At 36.9% G+C, this 19,345-nt stretch overlaps 1 protein-coding gene and 1 non-coding gene across 3 annotated transcripts in view; both read right to left on the bottom strand.

Annotated features, from left to right (window-relative positions):
- Positions 1-19,345, bottom strand: part of HIBADH (3-hydroxyisobutyrate dehydrogenase) — a 257,836-nt gene that overhangs the window by 222,068 nt on the left and 16,423 nt on the right. For both annotated transcript variants that reach the window (XM_043463330.1, XM_043463329.1), the window contains exons 3-4: positions 11,096-11,205; positions 7,946-8,067 (exon numbers count right to left, since the gene is read on the bottom strand). In XM_043463330.1, coding sequence (XP_043319265.1) covers positions 7,946-8,067; positions 11,096-11,205 — 232 coding nt within the window. The remainder of the gene's footprint in view (positions 1-7,945; positions 8,068-11,095; positions 11,206-19,345) is intronic.
- Positions 18,129-18,199, bottom strand: LOC122439003. The gene has a single exon (XR_006268744.1). It is a non-coding gene; the product is annotated as a small nucleolar RNA SNORD56 (small nucleolar RNA).

Here is a 19,345-nt window from a genome sequence, read left to right as displayed (position 1 = left end):
CTAAAATGGATAAGGACAATGTCAGCTTTCTCAATCCCCGACATGCACCCACCCAGCCTCCCTCTACCCTCACTCTCACCCTTGTCCACCAGCCCTTGAATATTACATAAAGCAACTTTTCTGTATAAAAGTAGGCTATTTCTATTAACTTCAAGATACTCAGTGTTGCCAGATCCATTTCCCAACAGAGCAGGGTGTAAGATTTAAGGTGTAAATGCCCGATCATGAAAAGTTGTTGATTTTATACGAGTACTAGTAAGAATATAAAAGTACAGCCCAATTAAAGCCCATAAGATACCATCGAAAATTTCTAAATGCTGTTTTTAGATGTTTGCTACTAAAGATTACAGATCTCAAAGCCAGAACTACACTGTTGCTTCTATTTCATTCTCAAAATTATCATTTACTTTTAAAGAAAAATCTCATCTCTACTCAGGATTTTATGTCAAAATAATTCAACTATCTGAGTGTTTGCAGATATTTCACAATTACAATAAATCAACTATCCTTCTTCCTCTAGCCACTTATCTAATGAAAAAAACGCTGCAAGAAAATTTTTATAGCCTAAGGTAAAGGGTTAATGTGGCATTAATGCAAAGAAAAATTCTCTCATTTCTTAATTTTCAGAAAGTTTTATAAACCTATCTTGGCTAGAAAAGCAAATTAACTATTTCAGTTGTCTGCCAAGATTATTTTTCTAGTTTTACTATATGTACATAGTACATTAAAATGTTGGCCACTTGAAAACAAGTATTACCCTCACACATAAGAATTAGTGGAAAAGAAACATAATTAATGATAAAAACCACTTGTATGCCTGGCTTCATATTGTGTTTCACAACTCCATAAGAACAATGCTGTCTTAGAGACTGCAATGGATAAACATTCTGAAGACCACAACTAATAGTCAACAATTTAATTTTTAAAGACATCAGGTGCAAATCTTAAAATTCTTAATACTCTTTTAGAAAAGACTCCATACCTCTCCCTTGCTGGATTTAACCTTAGCTAAACACAAAGTAACAACAAAAACTCTCTACCTTCAGGTCGATTTAAATTACTTAATGCAGCAGAGAGATGGTGAGTTGGCTATCAAACCTTCATTGGCCATGTTGGGAGGATGGCTACCAAGAAATGTGCATGTAAATTTAAATTTTTCACAATTAAAATATCCCAAAAATGTAAAATAAAATAGAATTGTATGACAAATATATACAGAGAAGGTATTAAATTCAATGTAATATACTTTTCATTGGCTGATATTATCAAACTTTAAGAAAATCAGACAACTATAAAAGTGCAAATAAATCTGGTAACAGTTTGTGATGACAAAGCCCTTGTCAAATTCTTAATTCCATTGCCTCCTCTCACTTCCCCCCAATAGCTATCCCGGGATCACAAGCAAAACAAAATAAAGACATATAATACATCAGGGATATTGGAATTAATTTCATGCTGCTAAGGAATCAATAGATGTGAACGAAAAATAAATTATATACAATTAATAGACTTAGATTTATTTACCAAATCTATTTCACCTTTATATAAACACTGCTAGGCAGTTCTAAACTAAGTGACCAGACCCAATTGTGTCTGGTCTGACTTACATCCTGAATGGCAATTAAAGGACATTAAAAATACCCCAGGATTACTTGAGGCAGGACCCCTGCCTTATCCATGCGCTTTCCAACAGAACCATGTGAAGAGAACAGTGTCCCTCTACCACAGGATAGGGCCTAGCAAGAGCAACTCTGGTAATAGTTACTTGACTGGAAATTGAGATGCAGTTAAAATCTGGCCTGCAGATTTGGAGATGAGGGCATGGCAAACTGCAAGAGAGTAAATTCTTAGAAATAAACTAAGTTGCTGTTAGCAATAATAATTACTACCAAGAATAACTGATAGTAATAATACAAACACTGAATGAAGTGATCACCCTGCATTCTCCATCCCACTCCTCCACTATTTTCTTAGGAGACAAATTATTAACACTGCCTCAACCATGTTATCTTGGGCAGTGAGTCAGTAGTCTTCTCTAAACATGTTAAGAACTCATTAACACCTTGTATAGGGACTCTCGTCCACAACAACTGTTGTAAGGGAGTTTCAGACATGCCAAAGAATGTAAAAAGACGCTTTTATGGGCACCTCTTCTTTGGGACTAATTTCAAAGAAATCCTTGGAATTTATTTACCAAACATCTCTGAACCACTTTGTGCAAACCGGAGAAAATCCCAGGCAAAATATACTCTCTAGAGACAGAAGGGATACTTAATGGATACAGAGTGATAAGTAAAATTATGGGTAAATGTAAATGGATAACATAATTAACTCATTTCTGGGTATAATGGTACTGATGAATCATGTCATTTCTAAAGAAATAGATTTGTCCATTAAATCAAGTTAAAGAAAAATTTAATTATTTGAGTTACTACTAAGGTTTTAAATACCACTGAATCAGACCAAGGAGAGGCTTACTTTAGCATTTTAAGATAGAATAGTCCAAGTCTCTGATACGGAAGTCAATGCCACAAAGTACTTCTAAGTTTTATAATAAAAAATAGAAACTGATCATTTTAAAAGAACTAAAAATCATCACAATAACACAATTCTTTAAAGGAAAGAACCCATGAAAATGAATTATCTGAATCATGTTAAACCAACTTATTTCAAAACATTAAAAACAATATTACTGAGGTAAGACTAAAATTCAACAATGAATACTGTACAAAATACTACTGTATAATCAAACAGCTTATGAGAGCACCAAAGACCTCCTATGATAGCTCTTCCCCCACACACACACTTTACAAACCACGGTAAATTAAGTTATATGAAATTTGGTAAAAGAATTCGCTTTTGGACAGAAATAGCAATGTTTCAGCCCAAAGCAAAGTAAAATTGCCAAGCTATAAACCTAAGAAAATGTTTTAATGGAAATGCCAAGAGACCCTTAACCATAACGGTGTTAGGTGCCAAAACGTAAATAAATTTTGTTTTTGTGCTCCCTTTACCATAAATTAGATACAGGTCGAGTGGAAAAACAGTAGGTATCCAATTCAGTGAGTGGTAAAGGCCAAGACGTGCACATTTGATTTTAAAAACAATAATGGAGTCTATGTGAGACTTTCATTGAAGAATTAAGCAAGCAAGTCTAGCACTCTAAGAGAAACTCCTTAATAGGTCTTATGCTTACTATTCCATATTCTAAGAATATCTCAAATTACTAAAATTTAACCCAGCCAAGTAGAGTATAAAATCTAGTTTCCTGGTCAGGAACTGTTATACAAACACATACACACAAGTTCAATTATTTAATTTTGACATTAATCCTAATCAGGGCAACACAGTTTAGCAAATCAATGAGGCTGGCCAGCACAGAAAGACTTGGGCTATCTACAAGAGCCATTTCAGAGTCACTTCAACTCAAGGTTTCTGTGCAAACCTACAGACATACTATGCAATCAATGATCTGATTCTTCCATTATTCAAGCACAGTTAAATGCTATAATTATGCCCTTGGCACAGAAAGAACAGTATTTAGATATCAATTACAAACAATAGTTTTTAATTTGCTTTATATCTAGCATTCATTATACAAGAGAGCTGATCAAACTGGAACTAACTCTGTGGTAGCAGACCACACCCCCCGCAAAAAAAAAAGCATGTGTCCAAAACGGTGTCACTAAACAACATTTCACATTAAAGGATTACAACTTTCACAAAGATATGATTTACACAAAACAGATAAATAGATTAGGGCATCATACTTATGAGGCCAGTGTCATGGCTAACAGACAGAGATCCTGGTTAGCTTTACTGTGATGAACAAACTGTTAAACAAAGGCATGGCATTAGACACATAGCGACTCAATATACAGGTGATCCAGTTTAACTAACTCCAAGTGAAACTACCTGCGAAGTCCTAGCAATACAAAGAGAAATGTTCCACAAGCATACCAAGCTTGTTCATGCCTCAGAACCCTTACAGAGTACCTCACTGTGAACACTCTACCCCTGGACCTATGCGCTCGGATCTCTGCTTAAATGTCACTTCCCCAGAGAAGGTTCCCTGTCCACTCGATGTAAAAGGGCCCTCCCCTTGGTCTGTCTCCTTAACTGCTTACTCTGTGTTTTTTCCTTCATAGTACTTACTATTGAAATTATTCTTATTTGTTTATCCTCTCTATTCCGATCAAATCATAAGCTCCATAAGACAAAAGATGTTGAGGATCTTTAAAGCTCTATCTCTAGTACCTAGAACATACCTAGTACATAACAAGTACTCAATAAATGTTTATTGCACAAAAGGAAGAATGAAGCATGTCCCCTGCAATCAAGGTCCCGTCAGCATAAAAGAGAATATTAGAATATATGATCAGAAAACAGTATATAACGCTGTAAGAATTATATAAATACAATAATTTAAGTATAAGACATTCCACTGAAGAAAAAAATGAAGACCTTCACTTTTAAGTTCCACCTGGAACTTAAAAGTAAAAGTGAAGGTCTTTCAATTTATCAACAGAAGTACAACAGAAAATGAAACCAAAGGTGGTAGAATTATATGAACTAACCAATTTCCTTTCTTCCTTGCTTAAAGAGTATTTACTACAGAATAGTCAAATCTAACTCCAAATTCCAATGGTTCTCCTTGGATCTGTGAATCATCTACAAGGTTTCCAGCTGATCTTTAACATAAATGTTCCACTTCCAGAATTTAAAATCCTTCATTAACCTAGAATCAGGTGTATGAATCAGATCTGGCGTTACCCTCTCTTTAAATATCCAGAAAGGTCAAATTAAGTATTAATAGCCACCCCAGATAGGACAAAAAGTAGGAGAACCACGTAAGAACTTCAAAGGTAATAGTAAGGCTTTATTTCTTAAACTGGGAGGGGGGAACACATGGGCCTGATGTGTACTTATAGTTTGTACCTTTATAATTTTATAAATATTTTATATATAAATTCATATTTAATAAAAATTCGGGGAAAAAACTTACTCCCTGCACTCAAAAAGATTCAGCTTTACAGGAAGAAGAGAATCAACATCTATAAATATAATGTAATATGGACTTTGATAAAGGCATGTACAGTTTCACAGCTTCAAAAGGAAGCACCAGGATTTCCCTGGTGGTCCAGTGGTTAAAGACTCTGTGCCTTCACTGCAGAGGCAAAGGGTTTGATCCCTGGCTGGGGAAGTTAAAAAAGGAAGCACCAAAATCGGTTGAGGTATGTCAAAATATTTTATAAAGTAGTATCTATGGTACAAAGCGATAACTGCACAAGCATATAACAGTTATTTACCTTGGTTTCAGGATGATAATTACAACAGTTTAAGCATCATTTGCTTTTGATTAAAAAAAAAAATCATATGAAACAAATAAAATTGAATAAAAGCTAGCAGAAAGCAGAAGAAGGGGCTGAACTGAAGAAATCACTGTCTCAAAAATCTGTACAACTTCAAATTCTTCATCTGGATTTTAAAAAAGGCTCTCTTTAAAATGCTAACCACAGAATAAGGAGTATAATGTGTTCCCATTTTAATTTTCAGAATACTACTGTATTTGTAGGTAACACCTCTATATAATTACACAAAAATGCATTTTTTAAGCCTCAGATAAGAAACAAATGAAGAGTGGGGGGAGGAGGATAAAAATGGGGGAAATTTTTTTTTAAGATTTTATGAAAATTACCTCAAATAATGTGTGTTTTAAGACTGACAAACATAGAACCTCTGTAAAACTGTAAGCCCATCTGGGTGTCTAACCCAGGCTTTTCCCAGGTCCCTTTTCCTAAATTTTATTCAGTTAAAATACAATGATTTTAAAACCTGCTAACTCTAACTTACAGAAAGTTTCCTCTATTTTAACTGAGAAAGTGCAGACAATTTTAACCCATGTAAAAAATATAAAAATACTAACTATGAGAAGACAAACATAAGTTTCTATAATATGCTGGCCAATCTCATAATGATAATGTGTCAAGCAACAAATTATCACAAACTGTCCCTACACAAAGTTTTCAATCTGTAATACAGATCAGACTGAAGTGAATTCACTTTTACAAATAAGCATTTTTATACTCTAAAACCACAAAACTGTGATAAAAATAACTTGATACGGACGAGAAGTAATCTCAAAGTTTTATCACAAAGAAGACTGTATTTTAAAGGTTAAAATAACATTTAAAAATCAAGTTGGAAAAAAAAAATCAAGTTGGTATTTTTCGTTATCAAATGATAATTTCAGGCTATACTCTTGAAGCAAAAGAAGATCAATCAATAAGATCAATTGATATGTTCCATATCAATTGTCAAATTAAATTACAGAACCACTCAAAGAACAAAGAATTATTCATTTACTGAATCTATTCTATAAATAAATTCCAATACCAAGCTTAAAATTGATTGTTAGTATTTTGTAATCAAAGATCCATACCACATTATAAATCTTTACACCTAAAATCCTACTTAAATGATTCAATATAACAATTATAGGGGCTAAAAATTATTTATACCTCAACCTATACTCAAAGGGCTTCCTTGAGAGCTCATTGGTAAAGAATCTGCCTGTAATGCAGGAGACCCCAGTTGGATTCCTGGGATGGGAAGATCCACTAGAGAAGGGACAAGTTACCCACTGCAGTATTCCTGGGATTCCCTTGTAGCTCAACTGGTAAAGAACCCGCCTGCAATGCGGGAGACCTGGGTTTGATCCCTGGGTTGGGAAGATCCCCTGGAAAAGGGAAAGGCTACCCACTCCATATTCTGGCCTAGAGAATTCCACGGACTGTACAGACCATGGGGTCGCAGAGTCGGACATGACTGAGTGACTTTCACTTTCTATAATCAAAAGGGTTCGGGGTATAAGATTCCTTTACAAGCCCACTAGGTTCTTTATGAAAAAGAAACTGATTTAAATTATTATATTTCATTATTTTTTCATTCCAAAGCCAACAATCAAGTTTAATAGGAATAAAATTGTTATTCCATTGTCTACTACTATAATTACATATGTATGTGTATATATGTATGCACATATGTATGTGTATGTGGATATATATTTGATTACACAGTAACTCTGGAAAATTTTTAAATTATAGGAAATCATAATCCTGCCATTCCAAAATACCCAGATATCCATATTAGTATTTTATATAATATTAAGCTTTTAGAATTTTATTAGCTCCCTGTCCTCCAATTGAGATGCTGTTGATTTTGAAATTTATTTATAGATTTTCTAATATTAAGCTCTTTATACATACATGAGATAAATCAAACCTGGTTGCAGTGCCTGATCTCATTCATACAGTTGTATTTCATTTGCTAATGTACTTTATAAAGTTTTTACTTCTATATTCATGACTGATGTAGACCTATAGTTTTTCTCTCTCATAATGTTTCTAACTGGTTTAATTATCAGAGTTATACACATCTTATAGAATGATTTGGGAAGCATTTCCTCTTTTCTATTGTCTGGGAAAGTTCATATAAAGTTGAGATGGTATGCTCCTTGAAATTCTGGTAACATTTGGTAAAATCACTTGGGCCTAGTATTTTCCTCATGAAATCATTTTCTCTTTTTTGCTACTTCTTCAGTTTCTTTAATAGTTACAAGATTATTCAGGCTAATTATTTCTTGAATCTGTTCTGAAAAGTTCAGATTTTCTAGCAATTGATCTAGCCTTACCCACAGCAATCTAGATAAAAAATTCACAGCTCTTCAAAGCTGTAACATCCTTTTATCTGAGTTTAGAACAAGCATTGTATTTGGAGAGGGCTAAACAACATAAGTCAGTTTTGCTTTGTTTTTATTTGTAACAAGGAAACTGAGAATCTTTAATAACTCTAAAAATAATTGGATTATCTTGGGTACCACAAAATTGTAATTGTTACTTCTGACAAACAGAATAGGTGTGCATCTATTTTAGCTACCACTTACCACCAGAAACAGGGGCATCCATGAAAACTGCTCCCATTTTTTCAACTTCTTTGGCCAGTTCTTTTGAAACCATAGGATCAATAGTACTGGAATCTATTAATAGTGAGCCTTTCTTCACTTTTCTAAGTAAACAAACAGAAATATAGTTTTTTAAAAAGGACAGTTTTATAGTTTTAAAAATATAGTTTACAACTCTGAATAAGTATTTCATGCAACTACTTATAGCATCAGAATCTGCTAAAAGCTGCCAGATATCAAGGAAGTCTCTGGTGTAAATATGAGAAACATTATTAGGGACTTCCCTGGTGCCTCAGTGGTAAAGCATCCACCTGCCAACACAGGAGACATGGTTTTGATCCCTGATCAGGGAGGATCCCATATGCCGCAGAGCAACTAAGCCTGTGTGCCACAACTACTGAGTCTGTGCTCTGCAACAAGAGAAGCCACCGCAATGAGAAGCCTGCACACCACAACTGGAGAGCAGCCTCGGCTTGCTGCAGCTAGAGAAAAGCCTACACAGTTACAAAGACCCAGAGCGGCCAAAAATAAATTATATTTTTTAAAAGCTCATTATTAGAACTGGTTCAAAATCTCAAATTCATTTTCAGATCAATTACAGTTCAAAGTAAACTCAAAACTATTTCAAATAAACCAAAGTAACCTAATAAACTACATGGTATAAATTCTGGTTTCACGTGAAATACACATTAACCATAATAATGTAGGTTAGCTAAGATGTAAGCAATTTTAAACACCTATTAACTTTAAAGGGGCTATTTGGTAAGATTTAAATTTTTGTTTGTAAAATAGCTGGGTCTCTTTAAAAAGTAATTTACTTGTTTTTAACAAGCCATATTGCAAATTTCACATATCCATTTTATTTCCACTAGGTAGAAAAAATATAAGCAATTAAAATTTAGCCATTTGCATTAAAATGGCATATTCTTTGATAATTGTAACTTTGTAAAGATAAAATATCAAACAGATACTAAGGAAAATATAGGAATGGACCTAGAAATCTCAAAGAGTCTTCTTGTTCTTTATGGTAAATTTATATATATACACTGATAAAAGGAGGAAGCAGGCTTTTCATATATCGAATTTTACATCAGTATTTAAATGGCATTCTTAAAGTAAAGGGCTTCCCTTGTGGCTCTGCTGGTAAAGAATCTGCCTGCAATGCAGGAGACCTGGGTTGGATAGATCCCCTGGAGAAGGGAAAGGCTACCCACTCCAGTTTCTGGCCTGGAGAATTCTATGTATATATAGTCCATGGGGTCGCAAAGAGCCGGACATGACTGAGTGACCTTCACTTTCACTTTAAAGTAAAAGTTTTGTTTGCACTCTAAATACAGACTATATACCTGTCGAGTTCCCTTACAGTATATAATCTATGCTATTGTCACTGGCTTGTAAACTAATTTATAATTAGTTAATTATAACTAACTAAATTATAATTTTGTAATTATAATTTAATTATAGACCTAAATTATAATTTTTTAAAGGGCTATGGCTAACCTTCCCAAAGTTTTTACTACAGATAAACTAACCCACAAGATATTTAATCATAACTATGACTCAAAAATTAAAACTGAATAAATATAAATATTAAAGGGGAAACAGAAAATCACTGCTAAAACCATTAAAAAAAATTTTTCTACTGAAAAAAATAGCACATAAAATGTTTAAGCAACAATTTTTGACATACGAATTGATCTGGTCTAAGTGCAGTATCTGAGTATGTTCCATAGAAAGGAAACAGCATACTCTATTATAGACACACTCCAGGATGTGTATACCCTAAAATATGAGAATTAAGTTTACCAGTCTTCTGTGATGTTAGTATTTTTTTCGTGTGTGTGTGTGTGTGTGTGTGTGTGTGTGATGTTAGTATTTTTAAGATCTTAAATCTTTAATCAAATGGGAAATCATCTCAAAAACTACACATGCAACTGGGTGTGGGGAAGTGATCCTGACCCAGAAGAAAATAAAGAACCACCCATGAGAAGCAAATTACAGTTCAATGTAAAGCCAAACTCCTTCAAAGCACTCCCTAGACAAAACCACCCTGGTTGGTGGCCACCATATTCCTAATAAAGGATATTAATAAACATAGGATTTTGTCTACACCAAGTTTTTAGTAACTTTTCCCTGAGAGGTAAAGCAGGGCCGTAATTGGAACAGACCAGGTAATGACACAGCTAGGTCACTCAGGACCACACACACTGAGGGCCTGAGGGCTTCATCCAAAATGAGTGTCTTTCAACCGTCTCTGAAATCTAAACATTTATCTTATCGGTTTTCTGCCTAATATTCAAGTGTCTTTTGCTTCTAAGTTTGCTAGTTTTCCAAGGCAATTCCATTTCCCAAAAGCTCACATTCCATGTATTACAGCTTCATGAAATCAAAACCCTTTCTTTCAGCCCTTCATGTGTCTACTGAGCCTACCAGTTTGTTCTAGCTCTCTGCTAAAATTCAACAACAAAACAAGTTAGGTACAGGAATCAGTAAGACCAGAAAACTAAACTGGGAATTCAACCATTGCCATCCTAATATAACCACAAGGGTCTGGCAGCAGGCACCATTAACCAAAAGGTTCTTGAAGCGAGGCACTGGGTAGGAAATGCTGGCCTAAATTATATATTATTCAGGGAGCTACTGCTAATCTTTCATTCCAGCTTCTCAAAGTTCTTACTACAGATGTACTAACCCAGAGGACATACAGTAACTTAATTTCATAATAAATTTTAAATAATAGTGTTCTTTCCAATGCTTGGTTTTATTTTTCATAGAAATCTTTTCCTGAATTTCTATAAACCATAAGAAAAGTATGCTTGTAACATTTGTGTACAGTTTAAAGTCAAGCTTTAAAAAATCTCTTAAAACAGCTTACCAGTGAAAGTGTAAGTTTAACGCAAGAGTTAAAGGAAGAGAAACAAAAAAATTCATTCCCAAAAGTCACATACTTGACTTCAGTGAAAAAATAAACCCTTTACAATGAGATAAAAACCACACCATTCACTTTTAAGACATAAGAAAACAGTACAAGAAGACTTTACAAACATAACTGTAATTTCACAACTGTTCTAACAAATGTGAAATTCATAAACTACCATAGAAAGAACATATCTATAGTTGAGAAATACATACTTTAGAATTCCATTTGCTCCAGAATAAGCTTCTATTGCATTGATGCTGGTGGGCAACATGGTAATAATTCTGTCAGCTTTTTCAGCTACATCTGCTGGGGAAGACACTACCTTTAAAAAAAATTGCAAAGGCACATTATTTAAATCAAATGCTTCTAGCGCACAAGTAGGACCCACTTTTTATGCATGCCTATAATAGTAACAGTGAATAAAAACCAATACTTGTTTTCAAATGACCAAAAAAAAAAAAAAAAACCTTACTGCCTAAAATAGAGAGTCCACTCCTTACACACATACAGATGCAGTTTCTATGGAATCACATCCACTGTTTACTTTTAAAAGTGTGAAGTGAGTTGAGGGGGAAAAGGGCAAAACCCAACAGTCCTGGGAACAGACACACTTCTCATGGATTCCTCCAACTTGGACCCTTAAAACAGCATACTTCTTGGTAGATGCTCTAAGAAAAACATTCTAGTATAACAGAGCTGGTAGCTGAAGTCCAGGATTCACCAGTTATTTCATAAGCAGCAAAATCCCCAAGAAAATTCTCAAGCCCCCATTACCACTATCTTCCAGCCTCTATTTTCAAGAGGGGAAAAAAAAAAAAAAATAAGCCTTTTCATTAAAGTCAGAACAAGGACAAGCATGCCCTGCACTGACTCAGACCACCATGAAAGTCTGCGAGCGTGAGCTGCCAGGACTCCTGTGGAAACCACATACACAAGGAAGACAAGCCGACAGGCATCGAGGCACGCCCTGTCTGCAGCCCTGACTTCGGCCGTAACGATGACCATGAGCATACCACACAGGAAAGCTGCTCTGTCCATCCTCTGAACATATGTGCATGCAAGCGTGGATGTATCTGCCCTCACTCACATCCCCCGCATCCTCTGCCCTCTCGCATACATACATCATGATACACCTGACCAGCTGGTCAGCCACCAAAGAGACCAAAAGAGACCAGGAAATCACTTCTTGACTAAAACTCCCCTTTAACAGAAAGAATCCATCACCCTGTCATAAAAGTTCCTGTCCAAAGCTTTTTCTCTCTTTACAAAAAGACAAATGATTATCAAGAGGATAATCAAAGATTTCTCCATAGGATGATTTACTTATGCATTAGAAGCAAACATATTTTCTACAAGGAAATGTGAACTGACACATAAGTATCTTGGGAATGGGAATGCCTCTGTTTTTCATGCAGTGGAAGTATACAAAACGTTTTCTTTTTGTCTTTGATGTTCAGCTGATGAAAGAATGAGAAGCCAAACACAGCGTGCAATCTAAATATTATGAACTAGAAGCAGTTACATTTCAATTTTCCATAAGAGACTATCAGCTTCTAAATCAAAGTCTACATAAAGGAAGTTTTAACAGAATTTCGTACGTTGTACTTCAAAATTTCAGACAATCAAGTATCCTGTTACTTTGTGTGTTAACATTAAGTGAAACACCACAGACTCTAAAAACCAAAAGAAAAGAAAAAAGATAGTCTCTCTCATCCTAAAGGCAACACAGTATTTTCGAGTCTACAATGCGGCACATTCAACAACATGTATATTTTGATATATAGGAGGGATTTTTTTTCATTCCAGAAAAAAAATTTTTTCCATCCAATGACAAAGAAACACTTAAGTTAGGTGAAAACCTTTCCTACACTCAAACAAATACTGAGATTTGAAAAGAGGCAACTATTTCCTGGCAAACAATTCTAAGTTTATTCAAGCAAAAAAAAAAAAGTTCAGTAAGATGAGACGATAAGAAAAAGAAAGGCTGTAGGAGATGTGATTCTCTACTTCTGGACTGTGTCAAGAATATGGGTTACATGGACAGAGCCCCACCCACTCACCCTACTTAAATGACATAATAAACAAAGACGAAATGGTGGCGTACCTTTCAGTGGCCTTTCCTTCTATGCAGCTCCATCTCTCTTGATCTTTCAGGGACTATATTCTAAGACCTCAGCCCTGAGGTCTAAGAATCAACTTCAAACTTTCTCTTAGAAATTGAGTCTCTTCCACTGAAGGAAATTCAATTCCATCTAGATAGCTCCTTGAGACGTGCCTTCAGGGACCCCAACGATCAGCTCACAGATCCAACTTCACACCTCCAAGCTTCTCATGTTCATGAATTGGCACTGCCAATTCATACAACTGCCAAATGCATGGGGTGGCAAATCAGCCCCCTGCATCCTTAGCATCTGCTTCTTGGGATGCTTGGGCTGCCAGAGTACTGCTAACCCCTCAATTATATAAGAGAGTAGTGTCAAAGCTCACAGGTCCGGAAAAAACACACAATGATAGTGATAGCTGGAATGTCACCACTCTACTGGCCACAACTGCTCCATATCTAATGACTATATACATTCGGTACATTCTAACAGTCTCTAATTTGCACTACAGAAAAGGCATGTTTATTAGACAGATAAGACAGACATGTGTGTCCAGTTATTCAAATCATCTTGCCTTCCATGTGATGACTTCAAGACTCTGAAATAATTGACTAACAAAATTTGGCCACGACTCAAAAGCTGGCAGGAAAAAAACAAACCTTATTGCCAATCTGACACTAACCACAAAAGCCTTTAGGAGCCAAACTAATTAGAGTCCCTTCAATTACATTTGCTAATTGAATGGATAAGCACAGACAGACAGCAGGGATCAGTGAAAGGAACACTAATTTAGAAGGCAGAGACCCGGGTTTAGTTATAGCTCAGCCACTAAGTCATGTGTGCTTTTGTGCAAATCACTTAACCTCTCTGACTTCAGTTTCTGAACCTACAAAATAAGAAAACTGACTTGGGTTATCTTTAAGGGTTTCTACCTCCAAAGTAGAAAGGAAACTCTGGCAAGGAAATTGTTTCACACTGAGTAAATTTAAATTCTAGGAAGGTATTGCCTCTGTGAAAAGAGACTGATAGGATAGGAAGCATCTGCAGTGACTCAGGCCTCTTATGCACCTCCACATGTGTGGGTGGTCACTGATCTGGCCTGACTCTGGACCGTGGCTTTGCTCTGTCATGCCCATTCCAGAAATTCTTGACAATTCCAACTGCTTCCTTCTTACACCACTGTGAATTAAGATGACCTTACTAAATGGCAACCCACTCTGGTATTCTTGCCTGGGAAATCCCATGGACAGAGACGCCTGGTGGGCTACAGTGCAAGGGGTCACAAAACAAACACAACTTAGCAACTAAACAACAACAATTTCTCCATTATCTCGATTTTGATTACAGGAGATTGGTTCCCTTCAAAATATCTAGTTTTTAAGAATTTCTGCAATCAGATTCATCCATATGCTAGTAAGTACAATGGCAGGTGTACATTATAAAGAGTAGATGACTGGAGAGATGGAAGACAAAATCTGCTTTGCTGGCTGGGGGGGCAAGGGATGACGGGCATCAGGGTCCACAGCAATCTGAAGTAACTGCGGATTTTTTCTACAGTTACATTACTTTCCTTTTTACATTACATCTCACATTACATTACATTTACATTTCCTTTTTACATTATCAGTGGAAGGAGACAACAATTAACCTAGCTATTTTACATAAAGAGAAAAATCTGTCTCTTCTGGACAAAACAGTCACATAAGTCAAGCTCTTAGCACTGCTTCCAAATAAATTAAGTGGGACAGAGAAATTGCAAAGAAACAAGATGAACATGACCTTGGTTAACATGCCACTCTGTGTATTTTCATCTTTCTAAGTAGAAAAGCATATTGTTGCTTCAAAGTTGCACCACCCTTAAAAAAACTGACCGAAATGGTTTGTGCCTACATCTTGAAACATTTGGTCAACAATGATGAAGCCCACTCAGCAACAGGCTTTTAAAGTTCCCATTTAATGAGACCTGAGTGGATGCCAGATTAGATCCCAAGAGACTTTCTTAACCAAACATGTTCAGCCTTATAACCTAGGAACAACAAGATGGCTTCCAAGTTTTTAGAATCCAATTAAGCCTCATTCATCCGGAAAACTCATAGAGAAATGGTGCATAAGTCTCAAGACTTTTGGCACCGATCGGAGGCATCTCCAAGGAAATTCCTAGACAATGAAAATGAAAATAAAGCACAAGTCACATGCCCTTGATACCAATGCTTAAAAGGGGAAACTGGTATCTTCTGTGTCCAGGACACAAGGGACTCTGCAAAATATATTTTTAAGCAGGGACGTGGTCAAATTCCTCTTTGTCTCCTAATTTGGTTTTAACTTTTATCATCATTCTTTGATTCAAAAACATGTCTAAATTCTCTTCCAAGCAACTCTGGACTCAGTGACTCAGTCAAGACAGTGGTGCACTTCTATGTGTGATGTTGGGGATGAAGATTTGGGAGAAATACGGTATAGATCCTAAAGCAACAACCATAAGAGTAGTAATAGCAGTGGCAGCAATAACAGCACTTCCTATGTGCCAGGTTTTCTAGGACTAAAAGGAAGGTACTATTACTACTGACATTTTATGAGACACTTAAGTATTTATAGAAAGACGTTAATCTGTCTCAAGTCACTCAGAGCTGAGATTTGAGACCAGACAGTCAAGTTCCTAGGTTTGTGCTTTTAAACCACTACATTCACCATTTATTGATTCATAATTTCTAAAACGCAAAGGGCTGACAATTACCAGGGTTACAGTCTTATAATAGATGCTATAAGTTGCAAAGATGCAATTAGGGTTAAACCTGTAGCCCTTCAGGCTTCTCTGTCCATGGGATTTCCCAGGCAAGAATACTAGAGTGGGTTGCCATTTCCTCCTCCAGGGGATCTTCCCAACCCAGAGATCGAATTCAGGTCTCCTGCACTTCAGGCTGATTCTTTACCAGCTGAGCCACCAGGGAAGCCCAGGTTAAACTTGAGTTTCCAACAAATAAAGACATAACAAAGGGTTACTGCAAGAGGAAGGCATAGGTTTTGTTTTTTTTTTAATGGGAATGACCACAAATAACATATTAAACCAGTTGTAAATGTCCCAATAGAATTCGTTAACACGTAAATGTACAAATTTCCTTCATAACCCAGTAGTGTTTTTCACTACTAGGTACAGCTGGAAGGAAACTCTCCAGGGTGGTCACATCCAGGGCACTTCTGCACCTGGAGCTGCAGGCGGCCACCTTGTACCTTGAGGGGAAGGAGGAGCTGGCCTGCGGAAAGGGGAGCCAAGACACAGAAAGAAATGGATCTGCTTACATCTGTGCCCAAAATTCAGCTGTGCTTAGGCTCAGGCCACTCCCCAACTCTTCAGTTACATGAAACAACAAATTCTCAGTTTTTGCTTTTTAAAAATTGAAAAAGCACTTCTCCAAGGAGATGTTCAAAGATCTTTAAATCCGGGTGATTGCTTTTTGATCCTCCAGATATGTCTAGTTTGATACTTTCTCTCCCCGCATATTTCCTACTGAAAGCACAGTTGACATTAGAAATCAACTAGCCATGCTTTCCACAAACTTTGAGGGAAAAAAATTATGTTTCCTTTGGCTGCCATTTCATGGACTTCCCTTGAGATAGTAACATTAAGGGAAGAAAGGGACATCTGTCCTTAAAATGTAAGCACCAACTCAAATATACTCTGAATTCTTAATTCTTAATCCATCCACTGTACTACTGTGGACAATAGCCAGAGGTTTCAAGGTTTTCACCTGTATTTTCCCATCTAATCCCAAGTCTTATCTTCATCACTTAATGGTAAAATGAAACTCACTTTTTCCTTTATCAAACATTTAAAACTAAACATAACCAGGAAATAATACTGACATTTTAACATACCAGAAGTCATTCATCCAGATTAACATTATCTTTTAAAGTAGGACTCTTAAGAAATCAGTTGTTTGAATGACACTGCCACTGTTCAAAATGGTTTTTAAGCTGCTAGCATAAATCATTTATCAACAAATGTTTTCATTTTATGATATTTATGACAGACTATTCCCCCTCAGGCCCGAAGCTTTTTTACTTTTCACCCTTCTCCCTTCATTCATCTAAATTCCACATCCTCCTGCCCTCCACTGCTGTTACAATCAATACACACAGGACTCCTTAGAGTCAAGACTCTGAGGGGAAGCAGAGATAGAATGTGGGAAAAGAGGAGCCTGCCTTCCAGGCTTGCCACCTTAGTGTGAAGCATCCACAGAACTTTTCCCACCGTGTGCAGCAGTCAGGGGTGGGAGCTGCAGGCATGAAGCTAGGACATGTCTTCACTATTCACTAATCTGGGAGGGGCAGCTACCCAGAACCCAACTTCTTTCCTTCCTCATACCCACTTATCTCAAGGAAGACAGAAAGAAGGGAAATCTAATGACTGAGCCTGTGCCCTAGAATCCTCTGATTTCTATTCAGGAGTCTGAGAGATCATGTCTACATGACTTTCATTTCAGACTACAGCATTTCTGTTTGCAGGCCAGCAAACCTTAAAAGCAATATTCATGTAGTTTTCTATCAGGAATGAAATGTCTCTTAACAGTTACTTATTATTTTTGCCCTCAAAACCTGCTTCAGCACTTCATTATTGTCAAAATGCAATTTTAATAGAAACTCCCTCCTAATTTTAGTCTGGCTACCTAGGACACATCTAAAACATTGCCACATTCAACCTGTTTTATTCTCCACAGCACTAGGTGGACTGCTAGACATACTGGTTCAGTTCAGTTCAGTCGCTCAGTCGTGTCCGACTCTCTGCGACCCCATGGACTGCAGCACGCCAGGCCTCCCTGTCCATCACCAACTCCCGGAGTTTACTCAAACTCATGTCTGTTGAGTCGGTGATGCCATCCAACCATCTCATCCTCTGTCGTCCCCTTCTCCTCCTGCCCTCAATCTTTCCCAGCATCGGGGTCTTTTCAAATGAGTCAGCTCTTCGCACCAGGTGGCCAAAGTATTGGAGTTTCAGCTTCAACATCAGTCTTTCCAAAGAAGGACTTGAGAATTGAGTCATACTGGTACTCTATTTCTATTTGTTGACCTAATTAGAAATCTCTAGAAACTAGAGAGGGAGCCTTCCACTTTTATTTATTATTATTTTTTCCCTCTACCCTCAGCTTTACTCAGACCCAAAGTAACAACACTCACTAGGTGAACTGCTGTTGACAAAAAATACTGCCATCATTGTAGAGCCTTCCACTTTTAAAGAAAACTGCTCCTTTGTCCCCATATTCCTCTGGATAAATCCTGCTTGTTCTTGCGCTATCTGCCTACACTGCTAGTCTTCAGAGAACAGCTCTAACCGCCCTCTCACCCAATGTAATGCACTGAAAACTGAGGAGACGCTACTTTTTCTTTTGACATCAAAATTTGGAATCACATATTTGTGTGATCTGATCATCTAATACCTCCTGCTGGTCCCCAAAGGCAAAATTGTAACTATTTTGTTCCAGGCTATAATACCCACACCCAGCACAAAGAAAGTACTCAAGAAACATCAGTCAAAGTAGCAAATAAATGAAGGTCCTATCCCTTGTTTTGCTAGGAGAGTCTGAGGTAGCCTTAATCTGCAGCGATCAAAGTAACTTCTCTTCACAAAGAAGTAAGAGACTCAGACAGTGTCATGTGAATAGAAAGCATCAGAAAAGGAATAACAGCTCTGCACAGCAGAGGGGAAACAAAGACTTCTAGGAACTTAGACCTAACACACATAGTACTTACCATGCCAAGCATGACTTTAAGCTTTTTACAAATACGAATTCATGTAAGCCTCATACCAACTCTCTGAGAAAGGTTGTTATTATTATCCTCAGGAGGAAACAGAGATAAAGACACTAAATATCTGTCCTGGGATTGCAGACACTAAGTGGTAAAGTCATGTTCGTTTCCCAAAACTCTTGCTGTATTGGTTTCCTGTGGCTGCCGCAACAAGTTCCCATAAGCGTGGTGGCTTAAAACACAGAACCTTATTCTCACAGCTCTGGAGGCCAGAAGGACAAAATCAAGGTGGAGGCACCACCATGCTATCCCCTAGGGAAGAGCCTCCTCTGCCTCTTCTAGCTTCTGGTAGCCCCGGCTGCTCCTTGGCTTGCTGCACCATTAACTCTGAAGTCAGCAAGGACCTGCCATAGCCTGCCCTCATGTCTCTCTGTAAGGATGCTCATCACTGCCTTTAGGGCCCACACAAAGTCCAGGAGGACCTCATCTCAAGATATATAACCTAACTGCATCTGCAAAGACCTTGTTTCCAATTAAGGTCACTGTCAAAAGTACTGGGGTTAGTGGACATTTATCTTTTTTCCCAATAACTTTATTGTGATATATAATTTGCCCACA

Source organism: Cervus canadensis, chromosome 3 (genome assembly GCF_019320065.1).
Source record: "Cervus canadensis isolate Bull #8, Minnesota chromosome 3, ASM1932006v1, whole genome shotgun sequence".
Taxonomy (NCBI): domain Eukaryota; kingdom Metazoa; phylum Chordata; class Mammalia; order Artiodactyla; family Cervidae; genus Cervus; species Cervus canadensis.
Note: the sequence above shows the minus strand (reverse complement) of the source record. Positions and strands in the feature narration are given on the sequence as shown.